The 24,137-nt window shown below is 46.4% G+C and overlaps 1 protein-coding gene and 1 long non-coding RNA gene across 2 annotated transcripts; one reads left to right on the forward strand and one right to left on the reverse strand.

Moving 5' to 3' along the window:
- The first annotated feature begins 4,122 nt into the window (after positions 1 to 4,122).
- Positions 4,123 to 21,680, forward strand: KIF2C (kinesin family member 2C). Its single transcript, XM_006178444.2, has 21 exons — positions 4,123 to 4,326; positions 5,194 to 5,288; positions 7,935 to 8,036; positions 8,216 to 8,264; positions 10,659 to 10,781; positions 12,127 to 12,249; positions 12,421 to 12,521; positions 13,138 to 13,233; positions 13,702 to 13,756; positions 13,848 to 14,010; positions 15,137 to 15,227; positions 15,482 to 15,545; positions 15,623 to 15,714; positions 16,497 to 16,639; positions 17,437 to 17,641; positions 17,746 to 17,856; positions 18,684 to 18,751; positions 19,091 to 19,196; positions 19,291 to 19,404; positions 20,802 to 20,925; positions 21,035 to 21,680. The coding sequence occupies exons 1-21, from the start codon at positions 4,263 to 4,265 to the stop codon at positions 21,115 to 21,117; spliced, it is 2,172 nt and encodes a 723-aa protein (XP_006178506.1). The 5' UTR covers positions 4,123 to 4,262; the 3' UTR covers positions 21,118 to 21,680.
- LOC116667974 lies at positions 6,959 to 24,109 on the reverse strand. The gene is made up of 3 exons (XR_004324984.1): positions 24,050 to 24,109; positions 13,665 to 13,724; positions 6,959 to 8,434 (listed from the first exon to the last, which is right to left on the reverse strand). It is a non-coding gene; the product is annotated as an uncharacterized LOC116667974 (long non-coding RNA).
- Positions 24,110 to 24,137: the final 28 nt, after the last annotated feature.

Raw genomic sequence — 24,137 nt, forward strand, 5'->3', positions numbered from 1 at the left:
ACACTGGTGAGCACAACTGAAATATCTAGCCTCATTCTATCTCAAGGCAACAGACCCTCTTCCACTCTGGCTGTAGTCAAAGTCTCCCCACAACTGACCCCAACTACCTTCTATCTCCTCACAGATTTCTCTGTTTTTACTTTAGTTTCTCAAATCCTCAGTCTCACTTCACTTCTTATTTGTTGTTGTTAAACAGAAAATTTCAAGCAAACAAAAGTTGAATGCAAGGACACCGTTTCCCATCACCCTGAACCCACTATCATCAATTCATGGCCATGGTTATTTCCCATTTCACCCTCACCACTGGCCCATTGGATTACTGGATTATTTTAAAACAAATCTCATTTCTAGATATGAAAGGTTTTAGGGATTTATTTCTAATTTACTTAGGTATTATCATAATACTGTAATTATGTGGGAGAATGTTCTTATTCTTGGAAGATTAATGCTGAAATACTTTGAGCTAAACAGTCAAGATGTTTGCAACTGTTAAAGAGAAAAACCACAGGCCCAAAATGGAATCACTTGTTAAAGCCCATGATACCAATCCTAGATTTAATACCTAGCCTACTGCAGTTTCCACCTTCACCAGAAATGTAATCTTAGCAGCACTATATACAGTAGCCAAGACATGCAAGCAATCTAAATGTCCATCAACAGATGACTGAATAAAGAAGTTGTATATTTATACAATGGAATACTATCCAGGCCATAAAACAGAAAAAAATAATGCCATTTGCAGCAACATGGACAGACCTAGAGATCATCATTCTAAGTGAAGTATGCCAGAAAGAGAAACAAAAATACCATATGATATCACTCATATGTGAAATCTAAAAAAAGAGGGAAAAAAGGACACTATGAACTCATCTACAAAACAGAAACAAACTCACTGACATAGTAAATAATCTTACGGTTATCAGGGAAAGGGGGTGGGAAGGGATAAATTTGGGAGTTTGAGATTTACCAATGTTAGCCACTATATATAAAAATAGATTTTAAAAAAGTTTCTTCTGTATAGCACAGGGAACTATGTTCAATATCTTACAATAACCTTTAATGAAAAAGAATATGAAAATGAATATATGTATGTATATGCATGACTGGGACATTGTGCTGTATACCAGAAACTGACACATTGTAACTGACTGTACTTCAATTAAAAAAAAAGAAGAAATGTAATCTTAATCAATCAATCTGGAATTTTCTGGTCAGCACCAATGAGGTAATATGCCATGTGGGCCCTCATCATTCCCCAGAGGAAAAAGAGGCAATCTGTGTAATAAATCTTTCCTGGTCCCCCCCCCCCAAAAAAAAGATGTCCTGGCCTAAAAATAATCCTTTCTTCTCTTTGGCTGATGGCTCCCTTGCCCCACCTCCTTCCTACAAGAGATATTATATTGTACAAGCCCTTAGAGCAAGCGCCTTTCTAGTTGCTAGATGGGATGGTGCCCCATTCATGAATCACCTAATAAAACCAATTAGATCTTCACATTTACTCAGTTAATTTTTTTTAACACAACTTGCAAGTAGTTCAGAAAAAAATAATGAAGAAAACCTAAGTCTAGTGATTGGACTGAATTTAGGTTACAGTGAGTTTTGGCAAATCTCATTTCTGAGGCATCTCTAGGGTCTGGAGGAAGGAGCTACCACTATCAGTCTAGATTAGTTCACTGTCTTATCTGATTCATTTAGTAATTTCCCCAACTTTATGATGAAAAATTTCAAACATACCATAAGGTTGAAGGACTAGTACAACAACCTCCCAGTATGTAGACCCCGGTTCAATATATCTCAACATTGTGCCATCTTTTCTTTTTAACTTATATTTGCATGTGTCTGTGTGTGTTATCGGAGGGGAGGAAAAACCTTTATTTCTTCTACCTTTCTAGGTTCTCGGCTGGGAATCTGTAACAAAAGACAGATTAACAAGAGAAAAAAAGAAGTTCATTACCATGTGTATCTTCTATATAGATGGGAGAAGCTCAGGGATGAGTAACTCAAAGGCTAAAACTTAGGCTTATGCAGCATCTTCAACAAAGAATGATACATCTGTAGAGAAATGAGGACAAAACAGGTTTAGGCTTCTAGTCATCTTGCCTGTCCTCTCTGCAGCTCTCCAGAGTTACTTCCTCCTTCACTCTTTCCTCTGCTTCCACTCTCTGGTTTTCCTCATCCTTTCAAACCACTCTAATCTCCTTTGCTCCCCCTCCTCTGCCTTATCTCAAAATGCTGGCATGCCCTTTGGCTCAGTTATGGTTCTTCTCATCTCCATCTAGACTCTCTCCCTAGGAGATCAAATTTAGTTCCAGGACTCTGAATACACCTACTTAAAAGACTGCCAAATCCCTATCTCTGGCCTGGATCTCTCTCTCTGAGCTCCTAACTTGCATATCCAACTGCTCACTTGAAGTCTTGTAGATATCTCAGACTCAACATGGCCAAAGTGAAACTTTTGACCTAACCTTTCCAATCTGTTTCCTTCATAACCCCACTCCCCTATTTCAGGAAATGGTCCACCACCCACCCAGTTGCTCTAGCCAGAAACCAGGAGTCATCCATGTTACCCTTTCTCCTTAACCCCCACATCAAACCTGTCAACCAAAATAGAGGTAAACCAAGGTAAACTCAAATTACCAGAAATTGAGTTGCAATTTGAAAAAGATCTGCTGTAGCAAGGTACAGGTAAGTCCACTGAGGGTTTTGGTGAGTTGTATTTATGGGCAAGGAGCACAAAGAGGGGGAAGTCTGGACAGAGTCCAAAAGTAGTACTTTCATAGGCTTGAGGATGGGGAGTAATTCTTGGTGGATATTCACAGGTCGTAAGTCTCAGTTTTCTGTAAATTAGGCAATTACGGGAAATCAGTCTTTAAGTTCTTAAGATCCATTCTTTGGAGGGGGTGCATGTGAGATTCTTCATTTCATACCCTCCTGTTTCATTTTAGACTGAAATCCTTTCATAAACCCATCAGCAAGAACCATTCACTTCATCTTTCCACCTCTGAAACAAGGTACACCTTAATCCATTCTCTTAGCCACATTTCCAGTGGCCCCATCCTAGGCCAGCAAAACCTCTTACCTACTAAATGGTCACCTCACTTCTTCAGTCTTGCCCCCTTCAAATCAGTCCTCCACACAGCAGCAAGCCCGATAAACATAAAACCAAACCTAATTCAGATCTTATGACTCTTCTGCTTAAAGTTCTTCAATGATTTCTCATTAGAATAAAAGCCAAAATTATTACTATGGGCTAAAAGATGCTAAATGGTCTCATTCCTGTCTCTCACCTTCTGCCTTCCAGCCACACTGGCTTCTTTCAGTTCTTCAAGACCAAGTTCTTTCCTACCCCAGGGCCTTTGCACATACCAGTCTTAGATCTTAGTCTGGAAGTCTCTCCACCTCCCTGCCCTTCATTTTGACATTCCTCCTTGTTCTCTAGACTCAGGTTAAGTATCACTTCAAAGATTTCTCCCCTGGCCACTTTATCCAAAATAGGTTCCTCCATTATTGTCTATTCCAGTTCTTAGTTTCCCTCAGAGCATTTACCACAGTTTGTAATTTGCTTGTCGTTTACTTCTTTTTGTCGCCTGTTCACATTAGAAACGTTAGGTCGAGAGCAACAACTACGTGTCTTGTTCACTATCTCTGGCATCCAGTACTATGCCTAGCACGTGATAGACACTCAATAAAAATCTAATGAATCTGATCTTCCATGCACTGTAAACAAAGTCCCTCATTTAAATTTAGCAATAATTCCGCGAGAGAGGAAACACGCTTCTCATTATGCAAAGAAGCAAACCGAGTCAGGTTTCTAACTTCTCAGAGGTCGCTGAATAGGCAACTGAAGAAGCTGGGACTGAAACCTAGGACTGTAGGACCCCAGACCCCTCACTCTCAGACACAATCCTGAAGCTTCTTATTTCAGGGAACCCCAGCAGTACTGGAATCTTCCCACTGGATGCCTGGAACCTGACATCCCAAGTCCTCGAAACTCCCAACAGGCACTGCGCTCGGGGGTGTGGCCAGACGAGTGGGAGGTCCCAGGCGCCGGAAGACCCACAGGAGACTACGTATCCCAAAAGGCCACGCAGGGCTCCGCTGATTGGCGGAAGCGAGACCGGCGACCGCGTGATGACGTTCAGGGACGCTGGCGCGCGGGATTTAAACTGCGGCGGTTTACGCGGCGTTAAGACTTCCTAGGGTTAGCAAAGTTGTGGTTTCTTGGTGTTTTGCGTTTCTCTTCCCGGCGCTCTTGCCTTCCCATGGACTCGTCGCTTCAGGCTCGCCTGTTTCCCGGTCTCGCTATCAAGATCCAGCGCAGTAATGGTGAGGGGCGGGATCTCCAGACCTAGGGGACCCGGGGCCTGAGACAGCGGAAATTACCGTCCCTCCCCAAACGGCAGGGCCTGAAACTCTGTTGGGGATTCCCTCCCATCCCCCAGGTCCAGGTCTCCGCACTGGCAGTCAGTCTTCCCTACCCAGGGCCAGGGGCCTCTCTACTGGCAGTGGGTCTCCACGCCATCCTCCAGGAGTGGGCGGGGCTCCTCTATGTCAGTGGACCTCTCCAGGAAGTCGGGGTTGCTGGATTCACTTCCCCTCCAAAATTCTCCCCTGAAACTGCCCTGCTCTTGCAGGGACCTCGGCTTCCTGGCCCCTCTACTCACCTATAAACACTGCGCACTTGCAGTATGTCAGGCAGTGGGATTCAGGGTAACCAGAGAGACGAAGTCCCTGTTCTTCAGGAGCTTGCAATTCTCCCATCTCTCTCTCTCTCTCTTTTTTTTAAGTAGCTACCTCAGCTCTGGCAGGTCTAATACCCGTATCATTAGAATGGTCAGACATAAAATTCAAGAGTGAGATAGGGAAACCCGAGGATGCTAGAACCTCAGTGTTGTGTTGAGGAACAGTTTACCTAAGCACTAGATTGATTCCCTTGCCTAAACATACCTTCACCCCGCAGTAGGCTCTCTTGAGTCCTTATCCCCTACAGCTCAGTTTTAAGACCTGTTCCCTGCCTACGTCACTGTGGGATATTCTATGGATGAAGTGCCAGGAGGTTTGTCTCTTGGTGTTAGAAAAAAAGTCAGCTGTCCCTTCCTTCAGGGGGTCCCTTCTTTCAACCCTACATTAAGAGAGTGTCTGTGGGATCCTAAAAGTGAAAAAGATCGGTAATCAGACCTTTTCATACTATAGGCTTAATTCACAGTGCCAATGTAAGGACTGTGAATCCAGAGAGATCCTGCGTTTCAGTGGAATGGACAGAAGGAGGAGCCACAAAAGGCAAAGAGGTAGGTTTTGTGAGTATGCCTCTACCACATTAAACAACTTCCTATCTAAAAGATGTGTGTGGTAATGGAACTTGTGCCAGCCCTTGTTTTTGATGCTAACTTGTCCTCCCTAATCTTAAATGTGGTCTTCTTTGGATGTATTGGGATTTTACTTAGTCAGGCCTGTTCTAAATTGAAGCAATCAACAGTTTCTGGTGTGTTTGTAGAAAGCAAACTGCATTCTAAAACCATGCTCACCCAAGCTAGCTTCTGAGTGCATATTACCTATAATATTGATTTGGGGAGCGAAATTGATAATCTAGTTGGGGAAACAAAGTATGTTTATGAAACACCAAATAAGAGAAGGTAACTAGAGATGAATAGTGCTAGAGCAGCTTGAAGGCAGAAACTCACTGAGGATGAGAGGATGAGCTGGGCTTGTGGAGGTAGGGCTGGGGACAGGCTGGAACTTGCAGTATGTCAGGCAGTGGGATTAGCAGAAACAGTGATATGGCCCTGATGGGAACTGGTGAAGAAGCTGGCTCTAAGAGCGCAGAAGGCTAAGGATGCTTGGCAGCAGCAAAAAGGCTGAAAGAGAAGACTAGAGGGTCTTTACCTCTGGCACTAAGATGCTTAAGATTTTATTCTGTAGGCAGTGGGGTGCCTTGGAAGGATTTTGGGAAGAGGAGGGTGTGTGTAAGACATTTATATTTTAGACACATTGTGATGTGGTGTGGTGAAGAGGTCACCAGGCTAGGAGTGTGAACACCCCAATTCTAGAGTCTGGCTCTGCCACCACTTTATGTGTTCTCAGGCATGTTTCTGCCCCTCTTAGAAACTCAGTTTCCTCATTTATAAAATGAGGATGATAATAGTATCTACTCATAGGATTATTTTGAGGATTTATTCAACATATCCTTTTGTGCTGGTTCCAAAATGCCAGATGCCAAATGGTGCTGGGGATATAGAGGTGAATAAGGCAGACCTGGACCCTCTTTTGTGGAGCTTAATGAGACAATGCATATATAAGTCTTGCTTAGCATAGTGCCTTTGGTAGGTATGCAGGTATTTAGGTGGTATATTTGAAAAATAGAAGGACTGAATTCTTTACATCTGTCCTTGAATTAAGAGGTTCCTAAAATTCCTTTCAACCATCTATTAGCAGTTCCTTGTGATTTATTTTTGTTTTTGTTGTTTGTTTAGAAATACAGCTCTTGTTGGGTCTCACTCCAGCTCTAACTCTTGTTCCTTCCTCCTGAATCATCAATGTGAGAATCAGTTAATGTCAGAACTCAGGTTAGAACTCTGGTCTCCTGTGTTGCTTATGCTCTCTGTAGTTTAGGGATTGGGACTGGGAGGAGAAGAGGTAGTAGTAAGAGTCTGTAGCCGTCCAAGAAAAGTGAATAGAAGTGTGGTTACTAAAGAACTTCCCAGCTTTTGCACTGAGTGATTCTGTCCTCTTCCTCTATCCCGTGCTTCAGTTTCTAGCCCTTTGTGCATATGGCTTCTCCCCCAACTAGAATGTGAGTTCACTGAAGGCAAGGGCGACACATCTTTTTTTTTTTTTTTAACTTTTTTTATTGAGTTATAGTCATTTTACAATGTTGTGTCAAATTCCAGTGTAGAGCACAATTTTTCAGTTATACATGAACATATATATATTCATTGCCACAATTTTTTTCACTGTGAGCTACCACAAGATCTTGTATATATTTCCCTGTGCTATACAGTATAATCTTGTTTATCTATTCTACATTTTGAAATCCCAGTCTGTCCCTTCCCACCCTCCGCCCGACACATGTCTTAATTCATCTTTGAATACCTTCCCCCTACTGTCTTACTCATGCCTGATAGGTGTTTGAATGAGCTGGTTAATACATACAGGTTGCACATATAAGAGACAAAGCTCCAAAAAAAAAAAAAAAAAAAAAAAAAGAGGCAAAGCTCTTACCTTGGAGTACCTTCTTCAGCTCTGTCACATTCTGAAACACAAATAACCAAGTTGGTACTATTTTCCTGTGTTTGAACCTGCTGTGAAGTATGCTGATGAAGTTTGAGTTGTACCTAGAGGGTTTCAGGACTCTGGTGATGTAAACCTAGAATTGTGACTTCATTGCAGGCATGAGCAGGAAGTAGGGAAGGCATGAGCAGGACACTGTGACTGGGGAAGTAGTTTCTGGGCCCAGTAGAAAATGTAGGTAGATTTAGGATTAGGTAGCAGCTCTTGGGAACTTGTCCCTGCCTATAAGATCCTAGGGCCCTTCATTTGACTATCAGCGGGACAGTTAGAACTTGTTTCCTCCTCTGTGTCAGCCAGCAAGAGGTGCCCAGGGGGCTGTCCTCAGCAGGACCCCACTGCCTTGTAGAACAGTAAGGGAGCCGAGTGGCCTAGATCTACTGTGGACTACCTGACTGTTTGCCTGCCTGTCTGCCTTCCTCGTCACTTATTCTCATCACTGACATCTACCATTGGCTTGGAAATCAGAAACCAGTATTCATCTAGATGGTAAAACATGACTAGAGAATAAATATTTGTTTATAGCTATTAGGACTTGGTGGAACTTAAAGTTTATAAAGTCTGAATCTAGGGGTGGCCTTGTTTGCAGAGATGCAATTGGATTAAACAAGCTATGTTGTTCCACAGAAACTTTTATTTGCTCCTTGCAGATTGATTTTGATGATGTGGCTGCAATAAACCCAGAACTCTTACAGCTTCTTCCCTTACACCCAAAGGACAATCTGCCCCTGCAGGAGAACGTAGCGGTTCAGGTAGGTGCCTGTCATCTGGCGCAGCCAGTGCCCCAGTGGATTCTCTTGGCTGTTTGGTTCTCTGCTGTTTTGTTTTCTGGGACTGCTTAGGACTTCAGCACAGCACATAGATTGGCCCAAGATAGGCCTTTAAGAATTGATAAGAGCCATATATTGTGGTGGTTTGTTTTGTTTTTCAGAAACAAAAACGCCGATCAGTCAACTCCAAAATTCCCGCTCCAAAGGAAGGTAAATGGATTTCTGCTGGCTTACTGTCATGGGTTTGTGCCAGGAGTGATATTCCTGGGGCTCAGGAAGCTGGGAAGCAGACTCATTGCTCCAGTTTAGCAGGCGGCTTCTGTGTTAGCTGAGTCCTGTCCTGTCTTCCAAGTGTCTTTCTCAGTGACAAAGAATCCAACCTACAGGGAGGAGAAAATGGGGAGGTGTTGGTCAAAGGCTATAAAGTTTCAGTTATGCAATATAAAGAAGTTCTGGAGATCTAATGTACAACATAGGGCTTGTGATTAATAATACTGTATTGTACACTTAGAAATTTATGATGAGGGTAGTTCTTATGTTAAGTGTTCTTACCACAAAAGGCAAAAAACAAAATACAAAATGAAGGGAGTAAGAGAAAACTTTTGGAGGTGATGGGTTAAGTTTATAGCACTGGTTGTGGTGATGCTTCTGTGGGTCTATACTTTTCTCCAAACCCATCAAGTTGTACACATTAAATATCTACAGCTTTTTGTGTGTCAATCATACCTCAGTAAAACAGTTTAAAAGCAAAAAAAAAAAAAAAAGGATTCAACCATCCAACCCACAGCTCTTATGTCAACCTCTCAGGGACCTGGTGTATTTGGGAAATTTGCTGACTGGACTGGAAGCCTTTCTTGTGGAATCCAGAGCAGTTATGAGCCATTGTGGGCTTGTTTTCTCTCCTCAGGGGAACAACCTTGGGGTGAGGTGGTAAGCAGGCTGTGAAAGAAGTTAGATTGGGCCATTTAGAAGCAGAGCTGATGATGCTGTGGAATCTGGGGGTGGGTTGAGATTGGAAGAATAACAGCAATGCCTCGCACTCTAAAAGGAGATTGGGCTTTTTCTGCAGAAGGAGTCAGCATAAACCTACTTTGACACAACAGTCTGTGACCATAGTGGGTCACTGTAGGCACAAACTGCCCAAGAATCCCAGCTTATGACTCAGAGCCAGCAATACCTCACAACCTGCACAGCCTACCCCAGTCCAGAGGGTAGCACTGCCTCAACATAATCCAGCTACCTCTGACCCAGAGCCTGTGTGGCTGGAGCTTCAGGTTCCTGGGGGCCCAGGGTGAAAGGTGGTAGAGTTTCAAGCTTGAGCTGGGCATGAGTGGTGTGGTGCTGGCCCTCTTGCTGGCTGTACCACCATAAGGGCTTGCAGGAGAGATGGGAGTGGCAGTGGTCTCACTCCATGTGCATAACCTGAAAGGCTATTGCCACTGCTCCTTTCAATGGAAAAAAAAAATCTTAAAATGAATGTGCATATTAAACAGTAGACATGAAACACAAGATTATAAATCTTTTGAGAAATAGGAAAAGTATAATAATTCATTGCTCTTTATGAAAAATTTGGATTATATACAACCATCAGATCAGCTTAAACTTAGGAAATTCAGAAATTCTGTACAAGTTGATATATACCTGTATGACACCAGTGGTTTTTTGTTTCATTTTGTTTGTTTGTTTTGTGGGGTTTTTAGGGGTGGGTAATTAGGTTTTTATTAATTCTTTTTTTTTAATGGAGGTACTGGGGATTGAACCCAGAACCTTGTGTGTTCTAGGCATGTACTCTACCACCGAGCTATACCCTCCCTCCAACACCAGTGTTTTATTTCCAAATTTATTACTTTTATTTTATAGGTGAATTTTTTTTTCTTATGGAGGGAAACTATATAGATGGGTAGAAATTGACAAGAATTCAAGTATAACTCAGTTGTTTCTCTCGGTTAAGCATTCTTTTAAGATTCCAGAAAATTAATGTAGCTGATCCCATGGTTTCTGGATGATGTGGCCCAGGCCTGGCTCTAAAAAGGATCTTGGAGCAGTGGGAAAAGCCCAGACCTTGGAATCTGGGAGTCTGGGATTCACATCCTGGCTCTGACGCTTACTAGTTGAGTGACATAGGGCAAGTTGCTTAATTTCTATGTGCCTTAATGTCCCCTTCCATCCATCGGGAATACTGATATTACCCTATAATGTTGTTTTGAGGTATGGGAAGATTATAGAATGGTAGGTGCTACTACTGAGATTAATAATGCTTTTTTTCAGGGATTAAGTCTGTGTCTCCAGAAATGATTTCAGATTTGCTGTAGGTTCCTCCATTTACTCAAAACAGATGCTCTTGTGAGAGATATTCTTGCCCTCAGGAGTTCTCAGATTGCAGAATATGAACAAATTAGTTTTGGGGTCACTAGTACTTGGCCTTTCTAATTTTTCCTCTCCTTGGATGGAAGGAATGGGAAGTTGGTGGGCTCCTTTACTGGTGATCAGGACCCATCTCACCCTGTATAGAATCTTGGAGGGTTGCCCCCCTGCCCCCTCTATCATGCCCTTCGGCTCTCCTGATCATGCTGCACTGACTGGCTGCTACCCTTGGTTCTTCAGGTCTCCGAGGCCGCTCCACTCGCATGTCCACAGTCTCAGAGCTTCGCATCACCACTCAGGAGAATGATATGGAGGTGGAGCTGCCTGCATCTGCAAATTCGCGCAAGCAGTTTTCAGTTCCCAGTGAGTAATGAATCTGTTCTCCCTGTTTGAGACCCTGGCATAGCTCCTCATGTGTTGTCCTGAACCTGTCCTGGAATATCCTAGGATTCTTATACTCTGGCTTTTGTCCTGTTCTGCTCCTGCCCCACTGCTCCCTTATCTGGAAACCATCTCACTTTACTTCTTAAACGTTATTTAAACAAAATATATATACAGAAAAGTAAACATATCATTGACTATATAGTTCACAAAGTGAACACATTCATGTAACTAACAACCAGATCAAACGGAGCGTTACCAGCATCCCCAAAGTCCCCCTCAGGCCCTCTCCCAGTTCCTCAGCCCCCAAAGGTACCTATAATCCTGATTTCTGATAGCATAAATTAACTTTTTCTCTTTTTAGACTTTATATAAGTGGAATTTTAAAAATATTTTTAATTGTCAACTTTTATTAGTTATTAGTATATAAATAGGCACAGATTTTGTAATCATATTTTATGTGTATCAACAGCTCTAATAAAGTGAAAAGTAAACACAACATTGTAAGTCAACTATACTTCAATTAAAAAATTAGGGAGAGGGTATAGCTCAAGTGAGAGCTTGCTTAGCATGCGTAAGGTCCTGGGTTCAATCCCCACTATCTCCTCCAAAAATAAATAAATAAGCCTAATTACTCCCTCCCACAAAAAAAAGCAAAAACAAATTAAGGGGAAAAAATTAAAAATGGGGAGTAGGGTATAGCTCAAGTGGTAGAGCACACACTTAACATGCACAAGGTCCTTGGTTCAATTCCCAGTACCTTCTCTAAAAGTAAATAAACCTTAAAAAATAATAATAATAAATAAATAGAAAGTAAACAAAAGGGTCACGACCAGGTATGGGAAGTGATGAGTCGCTGTGGGTTGTGCCTTTTTGGGTTGAATCAGTATGGTTGGTTGTCGCTCAGATTCCCGTTATTCCTGACTTTCAGTCCTTGTTCCTGTTAACCACCTGGGTTCTGAAGTTGGAAATTTCTCCCAAATGAGTAGAAAGGCCCAGCCTGGACTGAGAACCCATGCTTGGTTAAACCTAAACAGTTCAGGCCTTTAAAGGCTTTTCCCTTTATGGCAAAGCTCATCCTGAGCTACTCACATACCCTTTAAGATTTCTTGACCCCAGGAGCCAGCCGCTGTTGGGGAGATATGTTGGGTTCAGGGTCTGGGTTGAAGTGAAGGGAAAAAGCCCAAGCTCTGCTCACATGGTAGGAGCCTGAGCCTTTACTGAGCTGGCAGTCAGTAGCCCTCCTGGCCTGTGACCCACTAGGGCTCAGATGAACATAGGTGCCGTGTGCCTGCCTGCTTCTCAAATGACTCTTGTTCCCCCACAGCCGGCCCCCCTAGGCCCTCCTGCCCTGCAGTAGCTGAAATACCATTGATGATGGTCAGCGAGGAGGTGGAAGAGCAAGTCCATTCCATCCGAGGCAGCTCTTCTGCAAACCCTGTGAACTCAGGTAGACACACTGAGTTGTCTGCTGCTCTGCTCCTAGTGCAGGATACGTAGTTACATCCTGCCCCAAACCTGGCCTAGTCCTGGGAAACGCCCAGGACTCAATACAAAAGCCAGAGAGAAGCAAGCTGGCCTAGACCAGTAAAGAGAGGGCTTCTTTTTTTTTTCTCCCTAGTTCGGAGGAAATCATGTATTGTAAAGGAAATGGAAAAAATGAAGAACAAGCGAGAAGAGAAGAGGGCCCAGAACTCTGAAATGAGAATAAAGCGAGCTCAGGTATTTTTCTTGGGAAGCGAGGGTAAGGGTTTTTGCACAGACATCCCTAACTGCAGCCTTGCCTGCAATAGAGATATGGTTCGGCCCCAGCGTTTCTGAGGCTCCAGTTCTGATATCCAAGAAGTTTAACTGGTTTCTCATCAGGATTCAGAGGACAAATAATTAAGATGTTTTTCTGACGGCCTCAGATGAGGAATATTTAATGCTGATTGTCCAAATGGGCACCCCCATCACACTGTGCAGTGGGCTGCTGGGCAGAGTTGCCTGCTTCCCCCAACCTCCTAGCTGTGTGTATGTGGGGGTGCCCCAGTGGAGTTCCAGTTTGGATTATTTCCCTTTAGTTAGGTTACTGGCACGGGGGAATCCCAGCCTACTGGGCTCTTAAGATGTAGGACAGTGCCTCTTGCTCCAGTACCTAGAGTGGTTGATACATGCCTAGGTGCCCCCGCCAATCTCTGTTCCCATGACTTTGTTCCTGGGTTCTCGGCCCAGAGCCAGGGTTGGTGGGAATGAGACCGTGTTGGGGGCTTTGGCAGCAGTGCGTGCACATGAAGAGCTGTTGCTGCTGAGAGCACTTACATCTTAATTGGTCCTTCTTTGCTCTTACCCCAAACAGGAGTATGACAACAGCTTTCCAAACTGGGAATTTGCCCGGATGATTAAAGAATTTCGGGCTACTTTGGAATGTCATCCACTTACTGTGACTGATCCTGTAAGTAATCCCAAAGGCTTCTACCTGAGTAGGTGCACAACTGAAAGAAAGAAAACCTCTTAAGGGAATGAGAGCCTGCAGGAATCTTAAATCACCCTCAAGGGGTTTTTTAATACCTTTTGGCAGCCTGGATCTACTGAGGCCTGGATGGGAGAGTCTGATCTTTATAAACTCCTTCCACCCCCTATTCCTACCCTCCCTGCTTTGATGGGTTGGCTAGATTCTTATCACTAATCATGAAAGTGTGCTGAAACCTCCTGTAGGGATCAGAGTGAGAAAACTGGGAATAAAATTCAGAGCTACCTTCTTGTGCTCTAGAATAACTGTGGCCATGGTGGGTCCTAGTGTTAGATCTTGACCCCTGACTGGGCCAGGCATGGGGTTAGAAGAGGAAGGGTTCTGGACACACTTTCTTTCAATATTGCTCTGACCTTTTGCTGATGGTTGTCTTCTCTCATCCTCTTAAAGATCGAAGAGCACAGGATATGCGTCTGTGTGAGGAAACGCCCGTTAAACAAACAAGGTAAACCCTGTTCAGTCAGAATGAGGCTTTGGACTGACTGAGGGTTCCTCCATGTCCAGGGAGCATCCTCTGAAACACTCTCCTTCTGCAGAATTGGCCAAGAAAGAAATTGATGTGATTTCCGTTCCTAGCAAGTGTGTCCTCTTGGTGCATGAGCCCAAATTAAAAGTGGATTTAACAAAGTATCTGGAGAACCAAGCATTCTGCTTTGACTTCGCATTTGATGAAATGGCTTCAAATGAAGTTGTCTACAGGTTAGTCCCTTGCCTCTTTGTTTCCCATCCTTCCCCCCACACTTTCCTCTTTTTGATGTGGGACATTGTGGTAATATTCATTCACAGACATGCTGACTCTGAAGCCTTTCCTGGCTTCCTCTTGTGTTTTCTTTGGATCAGCCATGACCCAGAGCTGGCTCTGGCTCCCAGCACCAGGAAAGCCCTGTTGGGGCTGTCTCATCCCATTTTGCAGCTTTAGGGGCCCATGCTTGAATGGGCAGAAGTGAGATATTACCCATTGTGCTCTCTGAGGCTGGGCTGGGCAGGCTAGGCTCTGGGGGTTCTTCCTGTGTCCTGTGCAGCCACCCATTACCCACTGGGCTTAGCCGACTCAGCAAACTTTAGAACTGTTCTGTCCAGTGCTGTACCCACTAGCCTCAAGTGACTGTTTAAATAAAATTTAAATAAAATTAAAAAGTCCGTTCTTCAGTTACACTAGCCACATTTCAAATGTTCAGTAGCCACGTGTGGCAGTGGCTACTGTTGGACAGCACAGATAGAGAACATCTTCTGTATCCATCATCACAGAAAGTTCTATTGGACAGCATTTTTTGAACCAGAGGTTGATAAACTATAGCCCCTGGGCCAAATTTGGCTTGCAATCTCTTTATATATGGCTCTCCAATTAAGAATGGATTTTGTGTTTTTAAAGAATCAATAAACATATGTATGTATGTATAATTATTTATATATGTATATAAATATATTTATGTATATATGTGTGTGTATATATATATGGCAGAGACCTATGAGGCCCACAAAACCTAAGATAGTTTAGGCTTTGATCTTTGTAGTGTATCTTATGCTGAAAGTTGGCTGCTAAGCTTGGGCTTTCATCTTGTGTCTCCAGGGTAGAAGCAGTACTGATGGCTCAGTTAGTGTGGGCCATCAGCCTGCTCCTGGCAGGCAGGTCCAGCCCTCCCCAAGTGGCTAGGAGAATTTCAGATTTGTGAGTGGGGCTGGGGTCAGGTAGGACTACTTTGCTTGAGAGCAGTAGTCATGCTTGGAAGGAGGCCCTCTGGAGTCCTGCAGTGGAAAGCAGCAGGACCATGTTCTGGGAAGCGTTTGAAGAGAGATATACACTCTTCGGTATCCTTTCTTCTAGGTTCACAGCAAGGCCACTGGTACAGACTATCTTTGAAGGGGGAAAAGCAACCTGTTTTGCATATGGCCAGACAGGAAGTGGCAAGACTCATGTGAGTATTCAGGCCTGGCAGAGAGCGAGCCTGCCCATAGAACAACTGTGGGTCTCTGAGAAGGAGGACAATGAGTTTCTTACAGAAAGCCCCCTCGGTGCAGGTGCTCTTGCTGTGCCAGGTACAGGAAGGGGCCTGAGCAGGCTCAGCCTCCCCTCTCGGCTTTGGTGCGGCCCACTGCAGTGGGGGAGCCAGGGGTGCTCTGATCTCAGCCAGGGGCCCTTCACCACAGCCTCTGCCCCTTCCCTTTGCAGACAATGGGTGGAGACCTCTATGGGAAAGCCCAGAACGCATCCAAAGGGGTCTACACGATGGCCTGTAAGTAGTGTGTCCTGCTGCAGTGGGGTTGGCACAGAAAGGCAGGTTGCTTACTTAATCCAGGCTCTCCCCCACAGCCCGGGATGTCTTCCTCCTGAAGAATCAGCCGCGCTACCGGAACCTGGGCCTGGAAGTCTATGTGACATTCTTCGAGATCTATAATGGGAAGGTAGCTGACACAGAGCCCTCAGTTTATGCTGTTGGGGCCCCTGAACTTTCTAAAACCTTGAGGTCGGCTAGAAATTGCAGAAGCCAAACAGCCTGTGGGTTGTCAAGCCTTTGGGCCACTCTGTCCTGACATGTGTGGGAGGTTTCATCTGATGGTGGGACGGTACCCAGGTTTAACAAGTGTGGCAGGAGTATGCCTCCAGGCTCACTCCCAGATGGGAGGTCTGCTTGTGTGTGCCCTGTCCTCCCTCTACCCACCTCCCTCATCACTCCCTCTCTTCTTCCCCGGGTCGTGCACATTCATTCTCATACTCCTATTTTTTCTATGTGTCTATATCTAGGTATCTTTCTACCTCTCTCTGTTTTTGTAGAGTCTCCTTCCCTGGAGCAGGATCTAGATAATGATAATAATAACTGATGTTGCTTATTAATATGTTACTAGGTGCTAAGTGCTATTCTAAGCACTTTACTCGTCTCAACTCCTCACCACAACCCCACTAGGGAGTATTACGATCACTGCTGTACAGATGAGAAACAAGGCTAGGGGGTTAAGGACTTGACCAGGCTCACACGGCTAGTGAAGCAGCAGTCACACCAAACTGAGGCAGCCTGGTTCAGCTCCCAAATGGACTGCCTGTTGCTAGTCTGACGTAACCCAGCTCAGCCTCCTGCCTTTCCTGCTCCCAGCCCCTGCCTAAGCTGGGACAGGTCCTGAAGGAGGGAGGAGTCAGGTGGGGTGCCCGGCACCTGAAGGCTTTATCCTTGTTCTCCTGCCTGGCACAGCTGTTCGACCTGCTCAACAAGAAGGCCAAGCTGCGCGTGCTGGAGGATGGCAAGCAGCAGGTGCAGGTGGTAGGGCTGCAGGAGCACCTGGTGAGCAGTGCTGACGATGTCATCAAGATGATCGACATAGGCAGTGCCTGCAGGTCAGAGTTCCGGCGAGAGGCGGGGGCCACCTTCTAATGCCCGGTTCAGGTGAAGAGACTAGCACCAAGCCCTTTGCAGTTTTCACAGAGCTCTGCTCCTCCCAGTTTGGTGAAGGCTCTGAACGCCTCTGCCTTAAGTGGTCTCAGTGGGGCAGATGACCCAGGCCCAGGGGCTCATGAGGAAATCAGGGTATCCTGAATCTGACCAAGGCAGGCTTTATTCCCAGGCTCTTACCCAAAGGCACGCTTCCTGACTGCTCTGGGTTTCTCCTTGCTGTTCCCTCCCTCTGTGGTGAGAGACAAGAGCCCTGGGTTTGCTCTAGGCTGGAAGTGATGGAGCCTAGACCCTGTAAAGGCAGGGACGTGCGCTTCTACCAGGGCCCTAGGCATGGTATGGTGGGTGCCAGGCAGCTTATGGAGGCCCAGGGAGGGGTGCCTTCCCCAGGGCCTTCAAGTTGCAGCAAGTGGTTCATGACAGCTCTTCCTTCCCTTCGTGCCCTGCAGCACAGGCACCTCATGCTTCCCCATGTCCTGTGGGTCCCCCAGGTCTGGCCAAGGCCCTTGCACAGAATCCAGTACTTTGGCTGCCTGGAAGATCTACTAGGTCCAGAGCTGGAGAGAGAGCTGCTGCCCAGGCAGACAGGACAGAAGTCTGGGACAGGATGACACAGGACTTCTTAAGAGTCCTGACCTTTGTCCCTCTCCTACCAGAGAACTGACAGCTGTGGACCCAGGGGTGCCATGGTGGTTGGTGACCCTGGGAGCTCATAGCCCTTCTTTGTCCCCCTTTGCCACAGGACCTCTGGGCAGACATTTGCCAACTCCAACTCTTCCCGCTCCCACGCCTGCTTCCAGATTCTTCTTAGAGCCAAAGGGAGAGTGCATGGCAAATTCTCTTTGGTCGATCTGGCAGGGAACGAGCGAGGTGCAGACACTGCCAGTGCTGACCGGCAGACCCGCATGGAGGGTGCAGAAATCAACAAGAGTCTCCTGGCTCTGAAGGTAGTGGAGCCAAGATAGAGGGGGTTGGCCTGGAGGGCTTCTGGGGGAAGGAGGGAGTGGCATTGTGAGAAGGAGGAGACCTCAGTTGCCCCGCTGCCCGACAGGAGTGCATCAGGGCCCTGGGACAGAACAAGGCTCACACTCCATTCCGCGAGAGCAAGCTGACACAGGTGCTGAGGGACTCCTTTATTGGGGAGAACTCAAGGACCTGCATGGTGAGTAGGGTCGCTTTGGAGGGATGCAGTCCTCTCCCTGGGCAGGTGGCTTGGTGCTCTTGGCCACCTGAGTGTCCAGGCTCTCACTTGAGTGGGCTTCACCCCCTGCCTTTGGGCACCAGGCTCCTCTTTGTCTACCCAAGAGGGGAGTAAAGGATCTCCCTTTTACTGTATGTCCGTGTAGCTTTTGGCTTGGGGGAGGTCATTCCTCCCATACCTGGTGAAAGGGGGCCCCAGAATTCAGGAGGAGGACCTCTGGGAAGGAGAGGGCAGTCTTCATCACTTCTGTGGCTTCCCTCAGGGTTCACGGGCTCCCAGCCTAAGAAATAGGAAAGGGCTACAGCCTTGAAGGACTTCTGTCCTGTTGTTTTATCCATAAGCCCTTCTAGCTCAGATCTGCCCTCCTTCCTCTCCGGGGAATATCCTCTCCCTTGCCTGCTGGGGAGGGTGGGAATTTCTGACAAAGCTCTACACTCCTCTCCCTGAGGCAGTATCCCTAAGCCTGGGTGCACTGAAGTTTCCAGCAGGAATCACAGAACCCTGAGATGTGACCTTGGTGAGAGGAATGGGTCAGTAAAGAGATAAAGAAGCAGGAGGAATTAGATGTTCCTCCAAAGGCAGGGAACCAATTTTTAAGGTGCCTTTATTTGCAGGACCCATGGGGCAAGTTGCCTGGCACAGAGTGGGTGCTTAGTGAGCTCTCCCCCCAATTCCATGTGGGTATCAGCACCCTGAAGAGGCTCCTCCCAGCAGCCTCTCCAGACAGATGGTCTAGCACCCTTACTCCATGACCTTTAACCTTTAGCTGCCTGTTCCCCCTTTTGCAGATTGCCATGATTTCACCAGGCATAAGCTCCTGTGAATATACTTTAAATACACTACGATATGCAGACAGGTAATAGTACCTATACCAGATGGGATGGGGAGTGGGCTGACAAGGGGGGAGGGAATGGCAGCTGTGAGGGAGGGGAGGAGGCTTTGGGGCCTCAGCGCCTGTTGTCTACTTTTCAGTGACTCGGGGAATCTGAGGCTTGGGGGTTCATATATAATGCTACAAGGTTTTTCTCGATCCCTTTCAGGCCGTGGTGGGGAGGCCACGAGTATGAGGGTCTTCTCCTAGGCCAAAGCAAAGCTGCTACTCCATCTCCTTGAAGCCTTGCAGTCTGAGTGGTGCTGCACTCTTGTGAATGCCAGGGAGACTGCTGTGGGATCTGAGACCTTCTTGTTTTCTCAGGGTCAAGGAGCTAAGTCCCCACAGTGGGCCCAGTGGGGAACAGCCAACTCAGATGGAAACAGAAGAGATGGAAGCCAGCTCTAACGGGGCCCTGAGCACAGGCAATGTAAGGGGCAGGGTGGGGCTAGGCAAGACAGAAACGAGGCCTGCTGAGATGGGAACTGGGCCACACTATTGTGTCTCTCCTTTGGCCCCCCTAGTTCTCCAAGGAGGAGGAGGAACTGTCTTCCCAGATGTCCAGCTTCAATGAAGCCATGACTCAGATCAGGGAGCTGGAAGAGAGGGCCATGGAAGAACTCAAGGAGATTATACAGGTGGGGAGCTGGCCCTGGCCAGGGAGGGACTAGGTATCCTTCCTAGCACAGGCCCTCAGCAGCTCTCAGTGCCCTTCCTTGAACATGGCCCCAGCTTTGCTCATATGGGTCTTCAGGCTGGGATGGCAAGAGGCAGCCCTCTATAACAGCATTCCTAATTTCTCACTTATTTATGCAGTACTGCACCTCCTCTAGCTGGCACACACAGCTTCCCTCCATCTTCCTAGCTGGAGCTAGTTTCTCTCCTCCATGCTCCTGACGGAGGGTCTGGAGGGTAACTTTGTCATGTTTGTTCAGTGAGTACTCTGCCTGCTCGGGGCCAAAAACATGACGTATGGATAATAGGCCCTAAAGTAAGACTTGATCAATCCTGACTCTTCTATTTATAAACCAATTTCCTTGTGAAAGACATTGAGTCTCATTAGGACTGTTTCTTCATCTCTAAAATGAGCAAGACAAGATGGGTACATGTGAGGATTAAGTGATAAATGCTTTTAAAGCACTCAGCTATACACAGCATGTGGTTAGTGTTTGGTAGTGGTAGATGCTGCCACTGCTGTGGAGAGGCAGGTGGGGGAGAGGCCTGAACAGGCATTCTAACAATAGTGCGCTCAGGGCAGAGCAGAAGGGAAGAGCTTGGGGCACTTAGAACTGAGGAGGGAGTGTGCAGGATAAGTGCTTACGCACGTCCGCCCTTCCTGGAGGGTACCAATTTTTGAAAGGATGTGGTACTTTGAGCAAGAGTGAGAGGTTCCCTCTGGTCAGCAAAATGTGAGACCAGATGAAGCAGGGAGATCAAGGCTGTGGACAGGCCAGCAGGGACCTGATGCTAAAGAGCCTTATGGTTCACACCAAAGGCCCAGACTTTGTTTTGAGGGCAGTGGATGCCTTTGAAGGGAGTAAAGCAGAGTGGTGACATGGTCACATCAGAGCTTTAGGTACATGAGTGTGGAGCCTGGTTTTGGGGTGTGGGGAGAGCACGAGTAGAGGTGCTTAGGAGTTAGAGCAGTCAGGAGATTGTTGGAAAGAGTTCAAGAGAGATGTTGGTGCAACTGTGACCATGGCCATGGGATTGGAGTGAGGGCATGAGATTCAAGAACCACTTAGTGGGGGAATTGCTAGGGCTGGGGGACAAGCAGGGTGAACAAATAAAAGTTCTTGCTCAGATTTCTGGCTTGGCATCAAGACAGATGCTAACATTCGACATAAGGGACAGGGACAAGTTTGGAGTTGGGAAGAGGATGAATTCAAGCTGAGAATTTCTGGGAGAAGGTCAAGAGGCAGGCCATGGCTGGAGGAATGGGCATCTGCACTGCAGATGGTAGAGCCCTAGGAATGATTTGCTAAATTGGTTTGGTCATTACTGACCTGACAAGGTCCTCCCTGTGTTACTGCAGCAAGGGCCAGACTGGCTGGAGCTCTCCGAGATGACTGAGCAGCCGGACTACGACTTGGAGACCTTTGTGAATAAAGCGGAGTGTGCCCTGGCCCAGCAAGCCAAGCACTTCTCAGCCTTGCGAGGTGGGTGCGGCTGGAGGGTGGGGCCTCTGTGGACAATGACAGCTCTGCCTTAGGGAACAGAGCTTCTGAGAGACCCACTAACCCCAAGTGCACCACCCCTTCCTTCCAGATGTCATCAAGGCCTTGCGCCTGGCCATGCAGCTGGAAGAGCAGGCCAGCAAACAAATCAGCAGCAAGAAACGGCCCCAGTGACGACTACAAATAAAGATCTGTTTGGTGTCACACCCAGCCTTTCCCCCTCCCCTTCCCTCTTCAGCCAATTCTGGGCACCTAGTGGGTCTTGTCTGAGCTTGGACAGGCTTTGGTAAATGACGGGGAGGGAGGCATCTGGGCCTGCGGAAGCTGGGGAGGGGTCAGAGGGCATGGGACACTACTTTCCTTTTCCTCAGTTATAGCCCTGAAGGGAGCAAAGATGGAAGGAGGGAGCTTTTAGTTCTCCTGTGCGCTGCCCTTCTCTCCAGGAGGGGAAGGCTCTCTGGTGTAGAGTTTTCCCTCGGGCAGCACTCTGCCTGTGTGGACTGGCTGCTGGTGGAGGGCTCCCTGGGGTTGTCCTGGCTCTGGGGAGAGGGAAGGAGCCTTTAGTTCAGCTCTGCTGGCCCTGGCCGGCTTTCCACACCCTTGGTGGGGCACCAATATGTCTTGTACTTTAAAAAATGTTTCTGGGACCTCTTTCTTAATGTTATTTAAGGCACAAGAGGATCCCTGCTGTTTTCTGTATTTATACATTGTGTCTAATAATAAAGAGAAAAATTCAGCCTGTTGAGTGGTGTGTGGGAAGAGCCTGGGATGTGTCTGAGCCTTCTGGGACTTAGGACACAACTGCACCTTGGAGTAGTGTTTCTCTGCTCTGCACAGGAGGGCAAATCCACACCTACAGTTTCAGTGACATAGTGAAGACCTCTGCCTTGTTCAGTGCTGACAAGGTCCCAGGCCTTCTCCTGGGCACAGGAGCTAGAAGAAGGAAGGAGATGCTACTCTGTCAACTACAGTCTGCTCAAGGCATGTTGAAAGATTCTGTGGGAACACTGACAAGAAAGCACTTCCTTGCTAGACAGGGAAGATTTGAGTACCATTCAAATATTTATTGTTTCTTAAATGCCAGGCATTATGCTAGGTGTTGGAAATACAGTAGTGAACAACACAGTTCCTACTCTCATGCTTATTATATTTTAGTGGGGAAGACAGATAATGAGCATATAAAAACAATGTTAGCATTGAGTGGATAAAGAGGAGGGTTGCTACTTTAGAAAGCAGTCTCAGAAAAGGCCTCCCAGCGTGTGTGTGATGGGGGAGAACAGTGTGTGAATGTGAGATTTTAAGCAGAGACTTGAAGCGAGGGAGGAAGCCATGCTAAGACCTAGGAGAAGAGTATTTTCTCTCAGAGCATGGAAGCCTGAGGCAGGAACAAGAGGGTCTGAGTGCCTGGAGTTGAGTGAGTGGGATAGGTAGGAGTCAAGAGGTCAAATTGATAAATCAAAGAGATAAGCAGAGGTCTGACATTCCTGGGTCTTCTAGGCCATAAGGAATTCATACATATATTTTAAAGCAACTTGTTGCATTTGTTTTAGGATGTATCAAATGGGCTTCTTTATAAACATTTAAAAACATTTTAATTCCGTAATCTGTAGGCTATTTAACAATCACAAACATCTCCAATGTTACACTGGATTCATGAGACAGGAGACATTCCCACCTTATTCTTCAAAAAAGTTTGTGTAAAATTGATATAATAGTCTTAAATGTTTTTAAGAATTCACTAGTGAAGCCATGTGGACATGAAGTGATTTTTGTTTGTTTTTCTGCCAAAAGGAATTTAAGATTTTACTCTGAATATGCTGGGAAGCCAATGGAGCATTGAAGGCACAGCAGAAAGGATGATGTTGGGAGAATCCTTTCCCAGGGATCAGAAAGGATCTGGAGCCAAGGGGAAAAGGGTCTATCCGTGAGGCAGTTCACTTCTTTAAAAAACTGCCCCCTGCTTTGAGTTTCTCACCAGCCACCAGGCTAACTCCTCTCTAAAGTCAGACTTCTCAAAGATTATCTACACATACAGTATCTTATCTTTTTAACTTCCCTTCCCGTTTAAAATTTTTGAAAAAACTAACCCAGTTTTTGCCCATTCCACTGCACAGAAATTGCTGTTACCAATGCCACTCAATAATCCAATAACCACTTTTCAGTCCTCCTTTTAATTAGACTTTTGTCATAGTGAGCATTAAATTATGCCATCACCCTGTGCTGGCCTTCCTTCAGCCACTAATTGCTCCCTCTGGCTCTTTATCTTACCATTGCTCAAACCTTGGTCCTAGGCCCTCTTGTATTTCTTTGTGCCAGGGTTTGGCACACTACTGTATGCTTATGGGGCCTGTGAACTAAAGAATGGTTTTCATGTTTTAAATATTTGAAAAAAAAATCAAATTCATGTTTCATGACAGATGAATCCCAGTATCCATAAAGTTTTACTGACACACAGCCTCAGTCAATTGTTTACTATTGTCTATGGCTGTGTTCACACTACAGCAGCAAAACTGAGTGGTTGTGGCACAAACCCTACAGCCCACAAATGCTAAAGTATTAACTTACCCTTTACAAGAAAATGGTCCCTAGGTTCTGTTCATTCTGGTAGCTTCGATTACCATTTATATGACAACGATTCCCAAAGTCACAACGGCCGCCCAGATCCATTCTCAGGATAAGCATCCAGCTGTCATCCCCACGTGCAAGTCACCAAGAACTCAAAATGAACACGTCCAGAGCAGCTCCCACCTTAGCCTACCCCATCTCACTAAATGGTGCAGATAGGCATCCAACGGATCACGGATCCCGGATCCCGAGAGGAATTTGGAATACTTCACACACCTCCCTCTCCCGAAAACAAACCCCAAGTCTACCACACGTTTCCACCCTTCTCCAACGCACTCGCACACACAACTCTCATCCTGGGCTACTGCAGCAGCATCTAAAACAGGTCTTTTCAGAACGTGAACAAAGCTGGACACCCACCCGTCCCCGCCCACGTGGTGCTCTAGAGCCCGCACTTCTCCGGGAGGCCAGCGCAGGGCCTGACTCCGCTAGACCCTGCCCGGCCCCTCGCCCCAGGGCTTCAGCGCGCTCAGAAACCTACCAGACCCGAGGCTTCGGCGCCGCGTAAAAACGTCAGCAACGCTGCCCTCCAACCTCAGGATGCTCTCTGCGGCGCCCGGAAGATACGT

The sequence above is a fragment of the Camelus ferus genome, chromosome 13 (genome assembly GCF_009834535.1).
Source record: "Camelus ferus isolate YT-003-E chromosome 13, BCGSAC_Cfer_1.0, whole genome shotgun sequence".
NCBI classification, from domain to species: domain Eukaryota; kingdom Metazoa; phylum Chordata; class Mammalia; order Artiodactyla; family Camelidae; genus Camelus; species Camelus ferus.